Source organism: Cynara cardunculus, unplaced genomic scaffold, assembly GCF_001531365.2.
Source record: "Cynara cardunculus var. scolymus isolate 2C unplaced genomic scaffold, CcrdV1 Un_Scaffold_946, whole genome shotgun sequence".
Classification (NCBI taxonomy): Eukaryota; Viridiplantae; Streptophyta; class Magnoliopsida; order Asterales; family Asteraceae; genus Cynara; species Cynara cardunculus.
In genome coordinates this window covers 82601-100660 of record NW_020200653.1, presented here as the reverse complement: position 1 = coordinate 100660, position 18060 = coordinate 82601, and the positions used below count along the sequence as shown (strand labels likewise).

The 18060-nt window shown below is 37.1% G+C and overlaps 1 protein-coding gene across 1 annotated transcript; it reads right to left on the bottom strand.

Annotated features, from left to right (window-relative positions):
- Positions 1–55: 55 nt before the first annotated feature.
- Positions 56–6488, bottom strand: LOC112502138. The gene is made up of 3 exons (XM_025105963.1): positions 6263–6488; positions 5899–6017; positions 56–306 (listed from the first exon to the last, which is right to left on the bottom strand). Exons 1-3 carry the CDS (start codon positions 6391–6393, stop codon positions 287–289), a joined length of 270 nt encoding a protein of 89 aa, XP_024961731.1. The 5' UTR covers positions 6394–6488; the 3' UTR covers positions 56–286.
- Between the last annotated feature and the right edge of the window lie 11572 nt (positions 6489–18060).

Sequence of the window (18060 nt, the reverse complement as noted above, 5' to 3'; positions counted from 1 at the left end):
CAACTTGGGTTGAAACAGTATGAGCATGCTTCTGTGTTCCTTCAAATAATAGTGCTTTTTGCTTACAAACGCTACTACTTATTATCATGCAAATAATACCACATAGTCAAGGTCAAATATGAGTGCATTATTATGACTGCTAAAGAGAGGTCAAAAACAAACCCAGTTGGTCAAATATAACATTTGCTGTTGTGAATAGTGAAGAAAACAAACAAACAAGTAAACAGACATGTCAGGGCAGTCAGTTTGCTAATAGAGAAATGGCACCTCCAGTCACTTTTTGCTGTCATAAGGGCATAGAGATACCTGCAAACAAAGGAAACAAACGTTCCTCAGATTACATGTTCTGATAACCGTTAGCCAAGAAACAAGCAGAATGATCAAAAGAAGTTCACGTTCGTACTAATTCCCACACTGAAAGCTGTTCTACCACTTTTTAGCAATCATCAATGATTCAAGATGCAAAAGTTTTGAGTTTTTACATCCTCTCCATAAGACATTTGTGTATATTCCAAAATATGTCGTATCTACTATGCTTCTATTCTACTCCCGAATAAGTTCTTTATTTGTTCTAAGCAAGAATTTTAAAAATTTCCTTACAGCTTCATTCATTACACATAACCTAACTGTTAATTATTTCCTCCTTTTTTAAGGCTCTAACTTCTCCCCTACTCTTGACTTTATTTCAGTCACAGCCCACAACTTTCAGCCCGAAGCTCACTCTTCCCTTTAATCTTAACTCACCATTCTACATTGGAGATGAGAGTTCTACCATGGTTATGTTGGAGGCTAGGAATTCATCTCATTCTTGTCCTGCAATGTTGCGACAAGAAGAAACCTCAACAACAAAGTGGGAATTCTTAGCCAAGAAGAAATGGAGACGATGAGATCACTTCTTACTGGCATATTCAGGTAAACATCCTTTTCCTGTTCGATTAAATGCCCTCTGATATAATCTTTATCAGTTCATCGACTCACGAGTTATTGATCATATGACCCTTTCATCAAGTTACCCTCCTATGCCCCATGTCCAATTAATGTGAAAATATTCGCAACCACCCTAGCTGGTATAGGTGATATCAAGATAGGCCCATCATGTCCTTAAGCTAACCACGAACCTTGTTTCCATTTGAATGCTCGCAAAAGATTTACTTGGTATTTCAAGACACGGTTCAGGGAGGAAATGGGACGTGCCAAAAAACAAGATGGACTCTAATATCTTGAAACACCAAGTAAATCAAACACTATCATGGGAACGGCACCTTGTTATGTTGTTTTAGAGTCTGTTTCATCTAAAGAAAAAGTTTGGCTTTATCATCACGACTTGGGCATATACATTATGAGGCATTATCAATATGAAGTATGTGGAAACTTGCTAAATGTATACCAGTAAAACCAAACCAACCCCGTATATCCCACTCAAAAGTAGGGTCTGGATGTAGGCAGACCTTACCTTAACCTCTAGGATCGAGAGTCTTCATGCACGAAGCAAAGGTCTGTGAAAGCAAGCAATAACATACGTAATATGACATGTAGGGAAATATAACAGGTAAGAGAGCCTAACAACAAGAAACCACCAACCTATCTGAAGACTATCTCCCCCAACCTCCTATCCTCCCATCCCCTCACGCCAACAACATTCATACTTGCAATGAACTACCCTAATCCACCGCCTCTAAGTATTCCTATCTGAGATCATTCCCTCATAAAGAACTAAGGGGCTGTTTACTTGCGGCTTAATTAGGCTTATTGGTCTACCTGGCTTATTCACACAGCTCATTTGGGTTGTTTACTTACGCCTTATTCGTACTGAACATGGCTTAATCGCACAGATAGAAATGGTGTGTTGTCCTCATTCAGCCACAAAAATGACACCTCTACCCCTTATTTAAAGCACCACCTCGTTCCCATATGAGACAACCCATCTTCGGCCTCTTTATTGTTTTTGTTTTGATGTTCAAATAATTAATATTGGAGGGTAAATCGGTCATTTATGTTATTCAGACTGTTGGTTCAGATAAAAAAAGTAAACAACACCCATTTATCCACACAGACATATTTATCCATACAGGACTTAATAAAAAATTTGGTAAACAGCCTCTAAAGCCTCCATATTTAGCCTTAATTGCTCATCTCCTATCTCCTCAACCCGCCTAGTCTCGTCAACCCCTCGGCTCTGACACTCCATTCAACTAACAGGAGCCGTCTGTGGTCTCCTACGTAAAGGCTCAAACCACCTCAACCTTCTCTCTCTCAACTTATCTGCTATAGACACAACTTCTAGTTCTACCTTGGAAACCTCATTCGGTAATCTATCCAACATAGTCATGCCCCACTAGTCCACCTTAACATCCTCATCTCTGCAGCACATTTTCCTCTCCTGCGTTTTCTTCATAGCCCAACGTTCTAAACTGTATACGTGTGTGATGTGTCGTTTCCAATTAGTAACAAAAGAAATTCCAGTCCTTTTTACCTTATGTATAATGATAGTTAGGGTCCTCTCTAATGTAAATGGGGCTAAATGTATGATTCAGAAATATATGTATAGATACACTTATACACTGGATAGTATACTCAACTCACGAAATAATAAATAGCACTTAGTAGTGGTGTTTCATGTTTAGTAACATATCTACTATGCTGTTACAGCGGTAAAAATCTGAAATAGCGGTACGGATTGTGACTTGATATAGCAGTTATCGCGGTGGTATAGCGATCCACATATAGCAATTCATGTAACAATTACAATTATATATAAATATATGTATATATAACATATTATATATATTAAAGATGAACAAAACAACACATGAATAGAAGATGGCGAGCAGACAATGTTGGAAGACAGATGCACAATGCTGGAATAGAAGAGATGTGAGAGGAATATTGAGTTTACACATCGATATTGTAATCAAAATCAGTCTCCCAGCTCGTAATCCCTTAATCTACTTCTCTAAACCCTTCCAAAGGCCAACTGAAAGCCTAATCCATAATTTAAGGTTTTCACACCACTATTGCAAATCAAAATCGTGGCCCAATTGCGGTGATTAGCACCGCTATAAGCGGAACCGCTATTTCTCGCCGCTATTTCCGCTAGGACCGCTGATCGCTATAGCACCGTAATTAACAACATAGCATAGAATAATATACATATATATATTATATATATATAGAGAGAGAGAGAGAAGTCCGATGGGATTTTTAATTAAAATCTTGGCACTCCATCTCTACTTGATCCAACAACTCAAATTAAATATATTTTTTAATTAATATGATTAGGGGCAAAAATGGGAGTTTATTACAACTTTTTCCGTGTTTTTTCTTTTATTTTCTTAATCAAAAACTTTTACCCCCTTAATTTTTAAACTAAATCATCTTAAATATTTTGATCAAACAAAAAACAAGCATTTCATCCTCTTTGATATGACATCCATCTCGATATAGTTTTCTTTTTCATTTTAACCATTTTTTTACGTGAAATAGTGTATGTGTAATATTCATTAATAAACGTTCATGTACGCTCACGTGTATACAATAGATCGACAACTTAAGTCCATTACTCAACATCGCCTTCTTTAACAACACAAGTCTGTAACCGAAAATACCTTCTTCAACGTCGTAAGTTCGTAACTTGGCACCACGTTCTTACCATTGTAACCCAACACACATCAAGACTGATCAAGAACCCAGCGAGACTAATCGAGACCAACTGAGACTAATAGAACCCATTCATTGACATGGTGTGTGTTTGTGTGTAAAACCATAACCTACCACCTTCATTTTCCATCAAGACTAATCGAGAACCTATTAAGTGATTTATTGTGTGTTTGTATGTAAATCATAACCTACCACTTTCCGCTTTTATCGAGACGGACCGGGAACCATCAAGAAGAATCAGGAACCCATTGAGACAAATCAAGAACATAATAAAGAAAAAAAAAGAAAAACTAGAGTATTTAGGGTTGAAACTATAGTATATTCTGGATAAATAGTATTATATGCATGAATCATGATAAATATAATGGTGAAAATTAATACTTATGATGAATATCATACTGATATGAATACTAGAGAGTTGTATACAAGTGAACATACATAAATATTCATGATGAACAGTATGTATATTGATGATGAATGTTATAATAAAATGTATATTCATGATGATATCAAACTGATGTATGAAAACTAAAAAGTTGTTGTATACACGTGAATATACATAAATATTTATGATGAATAATATGTGTATTCATGATGAATAATATGTATATTCATGATGAATGTTATAGTGAAAATGTATATTCGTAATAAATATTAACAGTGAAAATGTATATCCATGATGAATATCATATTGAATTTTGAATAGTGAAAGTTGTTGTACACACGTGAACATACATGAATATTCATGAAGAATATTATAGTGAAAATGTATGTTTATTTGAAGCGTACGTCATTGTGCTTTTTATAACAATGGCAACACTCTTTCACTCAACTCCCATCTTTTCTTCTCTTGCCCATACTCTTCTTATTTGTGGGAACGGGGGGAAGATAGGAGATCAAATGCAAGATGCTTGGGCTCCTAATGAGTGGTTGCAAATTATATCATACTTCATAACCAAATCTAGAGGAAGGGGTGAGCTATCTTTGTGTTCCTCAAAATATTGCTTCCTTGAACAACAATGTGTTTTATTTGAGAAAAATCTATAATAACAATCCAAGAGCCAGACATTGGTTGAGGTTATTTTTCACTAGTAGAAGTTGTCTATAGAGTATAAAGTTGAAGGACAATGTTCGTAACAGCAACAAGGTGGAACATCCGTTTGGTGCCAACATTAGTTAAGAGAAGACAAGGATGTTGATTAATACTTAAGGGCTATTTCTTGTCGTTTTGTAGAGAACTTGTGTGATCAGAGTATAATTTTTTTGGTTAGTTAGTTGAGGGATTGGAGTTTGTTCCCATCATGCCTTTTGGTTTTGTCAAGATTGCTTCTCTCCTCTTTGAGTTATCCAACTTCCTTATATTACAAAAAATTTCAAACACCAAAGCAGAAGGCTTTTGTTCTTATTGTAGCCCCCACTCCACACATAAAGTACCTTCTTCTATGAACTACACCATAAGATTTTGGAAAAATTACCATAATACCCTAAGAATGTTCTGGGCTTTTTTCGAAAATCTTAAAATCTAATTGAAGGAAGCATAAGTTGTTCAGTTAAATATATAAAACATAATAACCATACAAGGATTACAATTTTTATGATATTACTTAGAGGTGTTCATCGAAACCGCTAAAACCGCCCACACTGCACCACAAAGTGCGATTTAGAACTACCGTGATGCGGTTTACATTTTGCATTTTAAAGTGGTTTTGAGTTATCAAACCGTAGTTCAAACAGCGCCTCACATTTTATATAATTTTTTATTTATATTATAAATTAGATTAGTTTACGTAATATTTTTAGTTTTCTTCGACTATGTTTAATGATGTAATATTTTAGACTTCTTAGACGATCTTTAACTATGTAATATGTATTTGGAAATCGGATGTATTTAAACTTTTTTTTGTTTGGATTACGGTTACATTATCTGATTTTATCATAAGGTTTTGATCTTATAATTATTGAATTGTAGGTGTAAAATGCGTTAGGTAGAAACCGCATAAACCGCACCGCGTTTGGGGTGAGGTTCGAGATCTATGCGGTGCAATTTGCAGTTTGGGAAAATGCTCAAACCGACACCCCTGATATTACTTTCATACAATTACTTTTCTTGAATGACTAGTTTCATTGTTCATCATACAACAACTCAGAAAAAGATTAGAAGCATTCCGTCAAATTTGAGACCGGGATCATAAACAAGTGTAGTAAGAATAACCAACAGCGTTCTCAATAACCATTCATTACCTAGAGGAATCAAACCCCAGCTTTGAGACTCAGCCGAAAGAGCCGAAGTCAGTCGGGAGGAAGCAACTGCACTGTGCAAAGGCATCATTGATAACAAAGAACACAGCTGCACCGGTAATCTAATCAACAAACAAAAAACCAAAATTGTAACTCCATTATTCAACCAAACCCGCAACACATTATAACCAACAGGGATCTGCTACACCCGAACTGAAGTAATGAATTAACATCTACTCAAGGAACACAAAACCCAACCTTGAATCAAATCCACACATAAATTACGAGAAGAGTTATGAAATCAACACGCACGTCCGTTGTTTGTCACAAACAAGCTAAGAGTCATGAATCAGTGGATATAAATCACCTTGAAGTAGCAGAAATGCGTTTTAGTGAGGGATTGGAAGAGCTTGATTTTAATGGTTTTCCATTGAATAGCTTGATGGAAAATCGAGAACATAATCTGGAAACAACAGCCCTTGACGTCGAAGCAGACATTTTTCGTGGATTTCAAAAGGGGTTTATGCGATTAGAAAAGGGGCGGTGAGGCTCTACAAGAGCATTTCACAAGTCCTGATCTATTTTATGCGATTAGGGGTTTAACATTTAGGCCCCGTTGATTTATTAGATTTTTAGCATCCGACGAGATTTGAAACAAGGTAACAAGCAATAATTAACATATTAACTAAAACGATATCGTACATAATAAATTATCCTGTAAATATTTATAGTGAAACAATTGGTATTTTCATTTATCGTGTAATACTTATGGTATTTATCATGTTCATCGATAAGATAAAGTGACCCGATAAATACCTACCAAATAAGCATTCAATAAACGACCTCTGAATTTTAATTCCAAAAGAGTAAAGTTCAATTTTGGTTCATAACGTTTGCACTTTTCAACGAATATCATTCTTGAACTTTTTAAACTCGAATTTGGTCTATTACGATCCCCAATTGATTTTGTGCCTATGTCTAACAGTCGTTAACCTTTTTTACTAAATTCAGTTAAAAAATGGACATTTAGGTCATTCTATGTATTTTTTTTTCCTTAAAAAAATTAAGGGATTACGAGCTAGGAGTTGATTTTGATTGCAATATCGATGTGTAAACTCGTTATTTCTCTCACATCTTTTCTATTCCAGCATTGTGCATCGTCTTCCAACGTTGTCTACTCGTCATCTCTTCTATTCACGTGTTGTCTTGTTCATCTTTAATATATATAACATGTTATATATGCATATATTTATATATAATTGTACTTATTACATGAATTGCTATTTGTAGACCGCTATACCATCGCGATAAGCGCTAAATCAAGTCACAGTTCTGATCGTTATTTGAGATTTTTAGCGTTGTAACAACATAGTATATATATATATATATATATATATACACGTGTTTATTGGGGGCCATTCATAGAAGAATTGAACATTTTTGTGAGCTCCGTGAGGTTCAATATCAAACACAAATCATCTAAAATCAAAAGGTTAAATTAGAAAATAAATAATTTTGACAATTTTGATTTAAAATTTTAAATAAAAGGCATTCTAGGTATTTTAGAAATTTTATCTCCTCTCTCCCATCTTCACTTCGTCGGGAACATTACCATTGTGATATACTCTACGAACATTCTATTGTGATATATTACCATTCAATATACATGTTGTATACATTACCATTCTATATACACGTTGTGTACAGCTCTATTTACAAATGATATATTACTACTGTGATACACTCATGAAACTTTATGAACATTTTATATACATGTTGTTGTTGGATCTATATGCCCCTGACACTAAACATGATGATACTGCTAATGATACACGATCCAAAGGGTCACACACATACAAGAAAATTAATCTCAATCATACGATCAAATGTGATTCAATTATTTTCAATCCAAACAATTGTCATGCAAATAATAATTTCTGATAATAAATATATGTTATATATTTTGACTAGTGTTTAAGTCTAATATTTGTAACAGCCCTAACTTTCAGCCAAGTGTGTGTGTATATATATATATATATATATATATATATATTTATCATAATTTCTTATAAAGTTAAGTTGTTTCTAAAGGCCCTTAATATAAGAACTAAAACAAGGTAAATAACATTTTTAGTGAAAAAAAAAAATTAATTATAGGGATAAATAAGTAAGCAAGCACACAAGTTAACATGAGCCATAAAAATCTTATGACAAAGCAAGTCTACTCTTTATGACAAAGCAAACCTAGAAAATGAGTTGTAAGTGGAAAATAGTTTGTGGCAACCCTAAAAGCTTTACAAGGCAAGGCTAGGAAAGAAGATAAGAATGAACAAGTACATATTGGCATATCCTTAAAAATTTACAAGTTGAAAAGCCAAGTGAACAAGTACCCTAAAGAATGTCATACACCCTATATATAGAAGCTTAAAGGGTTCATTATTTTTCATCCCAAGATTTGGAACACTACCTAAAACCAAAATAAGTAAAGACTAAGAAGTGAGTTAGAAAGCCCAAAGCATGGTATAAATAAGGTGAGTAAATTATGAGATTTACTGGGATACATGCATGCTATATATATATATGTGTGTGTGTGTGTGTGTGTGTGTGTGTGTGTGTTTTATGTATGAAAGAGTATTGACATATCTTCTTGTAAAAGTTATGTTATGATTATATGGCAAAGTACACCTTTTATGTCATGATGCACATATGGTAAAGTACACATTTTATGTCATGATGCACATGTGGTATATGAAAGATTTTATACATGTTAAGTATAACCATTTAAATATCTAATGTACGAAATATAGAAAGAAGGTACGTCTTGCAAACGAACCTTATTAGACAGTCTTTATGTGGACCCGAGGTTAAAGAACCTGTGAAAAGTTGGTTTATTTAACATGTAACCATGAGATCTCAAAGAAATGTTTTTATACATGAAGGTTTATAAGAATTATTTTAACTATTTGGAAAGAATGTTTTATCATGAAACCACAACTACTTATTAATCCAAGATTGATAAAAAGAACAACGATTAAACAATCAACATGATAGTAAAGATTTCAAGCAGTCGGTTGTATATTGATTTCAACATGAATATAGAGAAAAGAAACAATGTACGACTACAAAATGATATTGCAATGATTAGTCTAACATAATACTAGAAAACATGAAATATATTTATACCATTTAAGATATTTACAATTTAAGCCCTTCTACTTTAATATAACTGAAAATATAATTCTAACATCCTCCCACGTTGTACTAAAGCAGCATCATGTGAATCTTCTTCTTCTCAGGCGGAGGCCAAAATATGTTTCAAACCTTCTAAGCATCCTCTGGTACTCTAACTTTTCGGAAATTTGATCCAGGGCAGTAATCATCAGGTCTTTGTCATGAGGATTGATCTTGTCAAGACCTCTTCTTTCCAAATCAAGTTTGTTTGACAACTTTAGTTTTATCATCTTTAGTGTGTTTTCTGAATATGCTGCAAGATCTTTGAATCTCATAAAACGCTTTTCTCTGACATCATTTTGAGTACACAATCCCAAACACAGGCAGCTCTACGATCATGAACATCGGCAGGGATTCAATATCTTCAAGCCTTTGATTCGGTTAAAGGTTCATTTTCCTTTGATTGCTTTCGATTCCCATATGAAGATCAGTCACATAACCTAGCTTGATCTATCTATGCATGAATCGTTTGATAGCTTCAAGAGCTATTTGGATATCTTCCAGTCTGATCATCCAGGTACGGAGCTCTAGGTACATGGTCTCAAAATCGTCAAAAAAGAGGTGTCTGAAGTCAGCTTCCGAGAACTTCCATTCTTTGGAATCTCTTCTCAACACAATGAATACTAGGAACCTAAAATTCACGAGTCTTTCAATATAAATCGTTGTTAGACCCCATAATTCTTATTTGTAAAAGTAAGGAAAAATGCACAGTATGGAAGTTCGGAGGACCGATAGAAGAAAAGCTGGAAAAGATTCTAAGTGCTCAAAAACAAACCAGAGATACAATGAATGGTCCAGAGGTTCGATGAACCAGCATCTCCATTACTCCTCTGCTTTACAGCATCTAAGAGAATCATCAAGTGTTCAATCAGATATACGCTAGTCAAGCATAAACATGAAGAATCTTGATTGAACATACTACCTAGAGTCATCTCCAGTTGGAATTCTATTACAAAAGGTAGTTAGAGATAACTCCATATTTTTAGGTAGATGTCTTTTCTTTGTTTATCTCATAGATATCCTTTACTAGATTGTTATCTCTTAGACTAGATTGCTAGTATAAATAGCTTTCACATGTCTTGTAAATAAAGCAATCCTTCTCATTACCATTATTATAGTGAAATTTCTTGAAAGCTTTGTATTCTCTTGACTATCATACAAGTTGTTCTTCATTTTCTTCATAGATACGATAGATTTAGGTTCTTCAACATAAATCTTCGTGTTATATTGAGAGATCTGGGATCAAAAATTGGTATCAGAGCCAATTGATTGATTTTCAATCAAAACGATCAATTTGAATTTGAGTATTCAAATCTTTCAATTTTTTTCTTCATTCTCATATTTTTTTTTCTTCTTTTCAAAATCTCTTAAATGGCCAACTGGAATTCTGCTTATAGCGATGGTTCTCTCACCAAACCTCCAATTCTTCAATGTGAAGAGTATCCACAATGGAGAATAAGGATGGTAAACTTCCTAGAGGGGATGGACAGGAACCTCTTCAGATCAGTAATGGAAGGTCCCTACATTCCCCAAACTCTTGTCCCAAGGGTTCCTGGCACAAGCACAACTGAAGAAGTAGCAGCTTACTACATGGTGAAAGATGAAAGCAATTAGGATGAGGACGACATAGAAATGGAAGCTGAAAGGAAGGCTAAAAGATTGATTATTATGACCATTCCTAATGAGATTTTTCAATCTCTGGATCCTTATACCACGGCTAAGGAAATATGGGATGAACTTCCAAGCCAATTGGAGGGATGAGCTAAAACTAAGAAAAATCGAAGGGTGCAATGTTTAAATGAATAAAAAAATTTCAAAGCATTGCCTGACGAACCAATCCAGAAGACTTATGACCGGTTCAACACCCTGATAAATCAATGTGTTGATCCCAGATCTCTCAATAACACGAATATTCAAGTTATGAATAACCTAAATATATCGTGTGGATGGAAAATAATGAAGAACAACTCAAGAATATTCAAAGAATAATTGGAGCATCAAAGGATTCACTTTAATTGATTAAAGGAATGGAAGCGTAAACGATTACAAGAAATATAAGACCTATTTATACTAGTAATATAAATAAGGAGATAGCTATCTATGGAAGATATATCGCAAATCTTCTAAGGAAAGATAACAATCTAGACATATGGAAATAATATCAATCTATATAAAGCAATGAGAATCCAGCTGTCGATTTGCCATCTCCAGTTGTCTTCTAGGAGGAGTGTTCAACCATGGGTCTTTGAGTCTTCTTGAATGAATACCTTTGGTTGAACTGTTGTTGAAATATCCAAGTGTTGGTGACCAGAGGGGTTATGGAGATGCGCTGTTCATCGCACCTATGGACCTTCATCGCATCTTTGGTTGTATTGAACACTTAGGATTTCTCATTGCTAGTGTTCCATCGACTTTCTGCACTTTCACACTTGTATGTTTTTCATTATTTTTACAAATAAGAATGATGGGGTCTAATAATCTCCCCCTAAGTAATGAAAAAACAAAAAATGACTAGTCTATGAACAATGAAAGAATTATGAAAAACAGAGGCTAATCTAGAAAAACATCCTTTTGACAAAAAAATTCATTGGTCTAAAAGTTGCATGATTTCTTACAAAAAATAAAAGTACACGATGGAAATAAAATGAAATTACTCATGGTCTCCACTTGAAATTTTCCAAAAGCGCATCATTAATCCTCTAAAGCGGATGATTGTGGAGATACCATGGATCAATTCTTGGTCTTCCTTCATCGGTACATGCGCTCTGCCCAATATTTCTCGAATGACCTTCTGAAACCATTCAAGTGTATCAGTTGAATACTTGAAGGCCTCAGTTAGTATGAAGAACTTATTGATTCCATACTAATTCTTGAAAACCAAGCTGAGTTCTGGTTGCGCTAGGACCGATGCAGATCGCTTCTCCTGTAAGCCTGGAAAGTCTTTATTTGGAGGTGTGCAGGAGAGTTTTTCAATACCTAGTTCAAGAGATATTTGGAAGTCATTCTTAGCTCCGTTGGCCATCCCGTACCTTATCCCTTGATCTTGTCATTGAGCTGTATGGCCATATAGATCGATCAAGTCCCATACGCTGATCATCCCATGTGCACGCTCCATGGTGTACTTGATGTATTTGATAGCTATGTTTGCGAAGGTCCGCATCTTGATGTCGAGGACAGTCTTGATTCCATCGTTGTAGAAGACGGCTTGAGGTGGAGAGGTCGTCTGTCTCACGAGTCTATGACGAAGCAGGTCCATCGACTCAGGAGATAGGTTGGGAGGATTAAGGATCAGCTGTTCATCGCGATCGTGGTAGAGATATTGATAGATATTCTCCATCATAACAGGTTCCCTTGGTGGCACTGGCAGACTTCTCCTTAACGAGTCCATTTGAGAGAGAATTTCTTCGACTCTGTCTGTTGTTAGAGCTTGCATTGATGAAGAAGGAATATCTGCAGGCACCTTCTGGGTTGGTTGGGTGATGGATGGTTGAGGTTGGGTGATAGGTTCTGTTTGGGTGATGGGTTCTATTTGGGTGATGGGTGGATCTGTTTGGGTGATGGGTTATGTTTGGGAAAGGACGGGTTTTGGTTGGTGAGAGGCTTCTGGTTGGGGTGTTGTTTCTGGTTAGGTAGGTTCTGGTTGGGTAGGCTCTGGTTGTAATGGTTCTGGTTCTGGTTGAGTTGTTTGGGTGATGGAGGGTTCTGGTTGGTTGGTGAAGGGTTCTGGTTTAGGTGGTGATGGAGGAGGTGTTGTTGATGGGGTAAAGGGTATGGCTATTTCTGGTTGAGCAGAAGGTGGGTTATTAGAGGATGGAGAACTCACCAAGATTGGTGAGAACTCATTGGTAGAAGTAGGTGGGTTTTAAGTGAAAGCAGAGGGAATATGTACATTTTGTACATCATTAGAGGGCTGGGCCTCTGGTTCCCTCGCTTGGGCTCCATGGGTTTGTTGGTTAGATGGTTGACTTTGTGGTGGTGGTGGTGCTGCAGACTCCATCGGTGTGCTGGTCGGGTTCTCCCCCTCATGAGGACCAAGACCATGATTATCTTGATATGGGTCTTCATGCCTTGGCCTCTTAAGGGGGCGGCTTGTGGAGCATGAGACCCTGTTCTTCTTCTTCGTGATCCTAAAGGAAGCGAGATACTTCCTTAAGGTATTTCTTCTTCGAGTCTCCTTCATTGTTATGAGGAGGAAGTTGGTGCATTCCTTTTGAATATCAAGGCTCTTGGTGAGAGCCTTGGCTGGTTCTGCGGCCCTATGGGCGAACTTGTCACTTATCTCATTAAAGCTTGAGATTAGTGCTTTGGAGAGAGCACAGAGGTCAGTTCTGGTGATCGCATTTGTGGAAGTGGAGGTGGAGGTTGAGGCGGGTGGAGGGATGGTGATGGAAGATATCATAGATCGTACTTCTATAGCAAAGGTATTGAAAGCTTCATCAGATGAGGGTGTTGGAGAGGGGGGGTGGAGAAGGGGCTCTTCGTGGTAGATTGGTGATGATGGTGGTTGGTAGAGTGGCGATGGAAGTGGTGAGGGAATTTACTTGGGTGGTGAGGGAGGCAATGGACTCATCAGTCGCAGTTATTTGGGCCGAGAGGGCTGCAAAGTGGCTGTGATGGACTCGTTTCTGGTGGTGGAGATGCTGGTGAGGTGGTTGTGTTGTTGGACCATTAGCTGTTGGAAGATTTGGATCCTGGTGGTGTTGTCCCTCGATTGAGCCTCGAGGGATGCAAGTGATTGCTGAATATATGAAAGATCGATTGTAAGGATAGATTCAGCAACCCTTGCCAAGTTGAGTTTAAGGTCATCTAAGGACCGCTGAATTGAATCATCAAAGGCTTGGAACTCAGCCTTTGTGACCAAGTCCGTAAGGGGTGGGGTAACCCCTACAGCAACAGATACTGTAGGTTGGGCCTCAGTTCCAGAGGCGCCTCCATCGATGCCTTGTGTGAAGTGAGGCAAGGGAGGACATCCATCACGTCCTTGATAGCCCTCAAGCGAGGAACTATCTCGTGATGTTGCAGCATGAACTTCATCTTCATCGGATTCAGTGTCAGATGAAGGGAAGTAGATGTGTGTCCCCTTCGCTAGATCAAGTATCGAAGACCAAGGAAGATATTTGGATTCTCGTGATGTTGCAACATCATGAGATAGTTCATCAGATTCTCGTGATGTTGCAACATATTTGGACTGATTGATGAAAATTTCTTCTAAAGTTTGTTTTATTTGAAGACCGAGGAAGAAACTGAGTTCTCCCATCATACTCATCTCAAATTTGCTTTTCATCAGCTCTGAGAATTTTTCTCAAAATTTGGAGTTAGTAGAACCGAATATGATGTCGTCCACATATATTTGCACAAGTAAAATATCACCATTATGCTTCTTAAGAAAGAGAGTTGTGTCGATGGTACCTTTTTCGAATCCATTGGCAATGAAAAAAGGTAGAGAATGTATCATACCAGGCCCTGGATGCTTACTTCAGCCCATAAAGGGCTTTGTCCAGAAAATAGACATAGTCTGGATGCTTTGGATTTTCGAACCCAGGGGGCTGCTACACATATACTTCCTCTTGAAGTTTTTCATTAAGGAAGACAGACTTGACATCCATCTGATAGACCTTGAAACCTTTGTGTGCTATAAAGGCGAGGAATATTCTGATGGCTTCAAGTCTGGCGACGGGAGCAAATGTTTCATCGTAGTCAATCCCTTCTTCTTAGCAGTAGCCCTTGGCAACAAGTCTGGCCTTGTTCCTTACAACTATGCTATCTTAATCCTTCTTGTTTCTGAAGACCCATTTGGTCCCAATGGCCGTTTTTCCTTTGTGTAGGGGCATGAGGGACCATACTTTGTTCCTCTGAAACTGGAGTAGCTCCTCTTTCATGGCGTCTATCCAGTTTGGATCTTTTAGGGCTTCAGAAATCTTCTTTGGTTCGATCATACTTAGAAAGTTGGCGAAGAGGCATTCATTGGCAGTAGCAGATCTCGTCTTGACACCAGATGATGGATTACCAATGATTTGGTGATGAGGATGGTCTTTTGTCCACTTGGTGCAAGATTGGGGTTCTGGAGCAATAAAATGCAGTTCTTCATCGGCTGATAGAACTGCTTGCTCCCCCTCAAAAAGAGCATCTCCAGAGTGAGGCTCTGGTTCTGAAGACATAGGAGAAGTAGAGGGTGAAATAACATGAGTTTCAGAAAGAGTTGTACCTTCAGCATTGGAGACTACATGTGCTTCATCGGCTCTGGAAGAAGGTTCTTCAATGGGTGTTTGTCCATAGACTACTTCTTCTTCAAAGATGTCTTCAAATAAGTGAGTCAACTCTGATTCATTGGGTTTGCAAAATAATGAATTAGAGGCTCCTTTTGATAGCCCGAGTTCTGAACTGTTGTGTCCAAAAGTCATTGGTGATGAATCATCAAAGGACACATTGATGCTTTTGATGACGATCTTTGTCCTTCTGATGAACACTCTGTAGGCCTTAGCTGTTTGAGAGTATCCCACAAATATGCCTTCATCAGCCTTCTTGTCGAACTTGCCAAGATATTCCCTATCATTGAGTACAAAGCATTTACACCCAAAACATGGAAATATTTTACATTGAGACGTCATTGGTTGATGAGTTCATATGGTGTCTTCTAGTGCCTCTTGTTGATGATAAATCGGTTCTAGATGAAGCATGCAGTAGAGATTGCTTCGGCCCAAAAGGAGATTGGTAGCTCTGATGAAGCAAGCATGGTCCTTGCTGCTTCCACTAGGGTTCTGTTCCTTCGCTCAATGACTCTGTTTTGCTGTGGAGTTCTAGCTGATGAAAAGTTTTGAGAAATACCTTCACTGATGAATTATTCATCAATTTTGGTATTCTTGAATTATGTTTCATTGCCACTTCTAACTTTGATGAGTTTGCATTGGAGAAAGACTTGGAGCTTTTTCATCACCGCTATGAGAAGGTCAGGAATGTTTGATTTCTTCTTGACGAATTCAACCCATGTGTATCTTGAGTATTCATCAACAAGTACGAGGATGTACTTCTTTCCCGAGAGGCTTTGAATGGAGATTGGCCCACAGAGGTTGATGTGGATCATGTCCAAGGGCTTGGAGCAGGGTTTCTGACTTAGTTCTGTGAGAAGCCCGTTTTAGCTTCCCCATTTCAAAAGCTGAGCAGAGGTGGTTGTTAGCTCAAATATTTACTTAATGTAAAAGTATGAAAAAGATTTCTGCAAGTGTTGACAGAAGGGTTTCTTTCACAGAAGACAACAGAGGACCAACAACAGAAGCTGTTTGATCGTACAAGTCAAGATTGATAGAACCTTTGTTGCCTCTCACAGAGGTTCTGGAAAATGGTCCTCTGGCAATAAGAACCTACAAGTCTTCTACAGCAGAGCCTCTGAGCTGGCTAACAAAGGGTATGCGGATTCGTCTTCTGTGAAGACCCTGTTCTGCTGTTTTTCATAGGTTGTTAGCTGCACGTGCTTCTCACGTGACTAGGTCTTTAATCGACTTTATTTGGACGGCTTGGATGATTTTACACGTCTAGGTCATGTCAGAAAGGTCGTTAGGAACTAGTATAAATAGCAGCTTAGGCCTTTGCAATTCAGTGTGCTTCCGTATTGTAATCGTCTTATTTTCAATCAATTAAAAAACCTTTGAAGCTATTCTATTGCGTTCATCTTCTTCATATCAATCTGTGTGTTCTTGATTAATTACTCTGTTTGTGTTCTTATCATTGTTTCCGCTGCACTGTAATCGTTCTAAAGATCATCAAGAGTAAGAGATCAAATACCAAATCTGAATTTACAGGTCCAAACAATGATAACACCAAGTCCATTTTCAAAAGAAGAAGGCTGTTGGTTGATCCAGACACAAAAACGTGTTTAACAATGGAAAATATTGCTTATGAAGACTATATTGACTCTTTCTCACCTTCTGAAAAGAAGGATTCCATTCCAARGAGATTTATGAGACAGAGTCAGATAGGAATTTTTAAGTTTGGACAACCAGAAACTCAAGAAAACTATGCTTTTGGTCAGCCTCTTGAAAGAAAATTATCCTCAGAGGCTCTGGAATTTTTTTCCAAAACATATCACAGAGCCTTCTGTAAATGAGTCTCTTTTTGAAAAGGTTTTTGTCATAGAGATCTCTGAAAAAGATACTTCTAAGCATGAATATGTCTCAGATCATGAAGATAGGCCTACACAAGTTGTAGAAACTAAGATTGATCTTGAGAAAAGAAAGAAGGAAAATCCAAGACAAAGTAACTCTCAATGCTCTTCCTCTGCAACTCAAAGACCAAATTTTACTCGGCAACAATTAAGAAAATGGCCTCAATCCAACATTGCTTCTATCTCTGTAAAAGCAAGAAAACCAAAGAAGGGCTCTAAAAATAAAAATTATGTACCCTTCTTTGATGATTTTAAAGAAAATTTCAATAAAGCTTCTTGTAATGTTTCCTTCTGTGACTGTTTCAATTTCATGCATGCTCTATCTGATCATATTCACCATTCTTCGTGTCTGGTCTCTCACCCTAAGAACCATGGATCTAGGGTGAACAATGGACATATTGGCATTTCTTCCTCTAAGAACAATAAGACCAAAACAAAAGATGTCATGGCATACTACAAACAAGCTAATTTCAAGGGACCCAATTGGAAGTGGGTACCCAAATCAAACGTTCTCTAAATGCAGAAGCAGCAGCTGGCACCCAAGAGCTTCTGTCAACATACCTTAAGAAAGAAGGAGCTTCTGTTGTTAATTCTGCTGTTGTATGTCTTATTTATTTTTTCTTTTTGTATAAAGTTGTTTTCTCTTTTATTAATTTCATTATTTTGTATATAGTTTTACTTCTTAAATTTCATTATGTTTATAGTTTTAATTTCTTGATTGACCTTCTCTTGATTTCATAGTTAACAGGTTTATCTTGCAGAGACTTGCAAGGTTT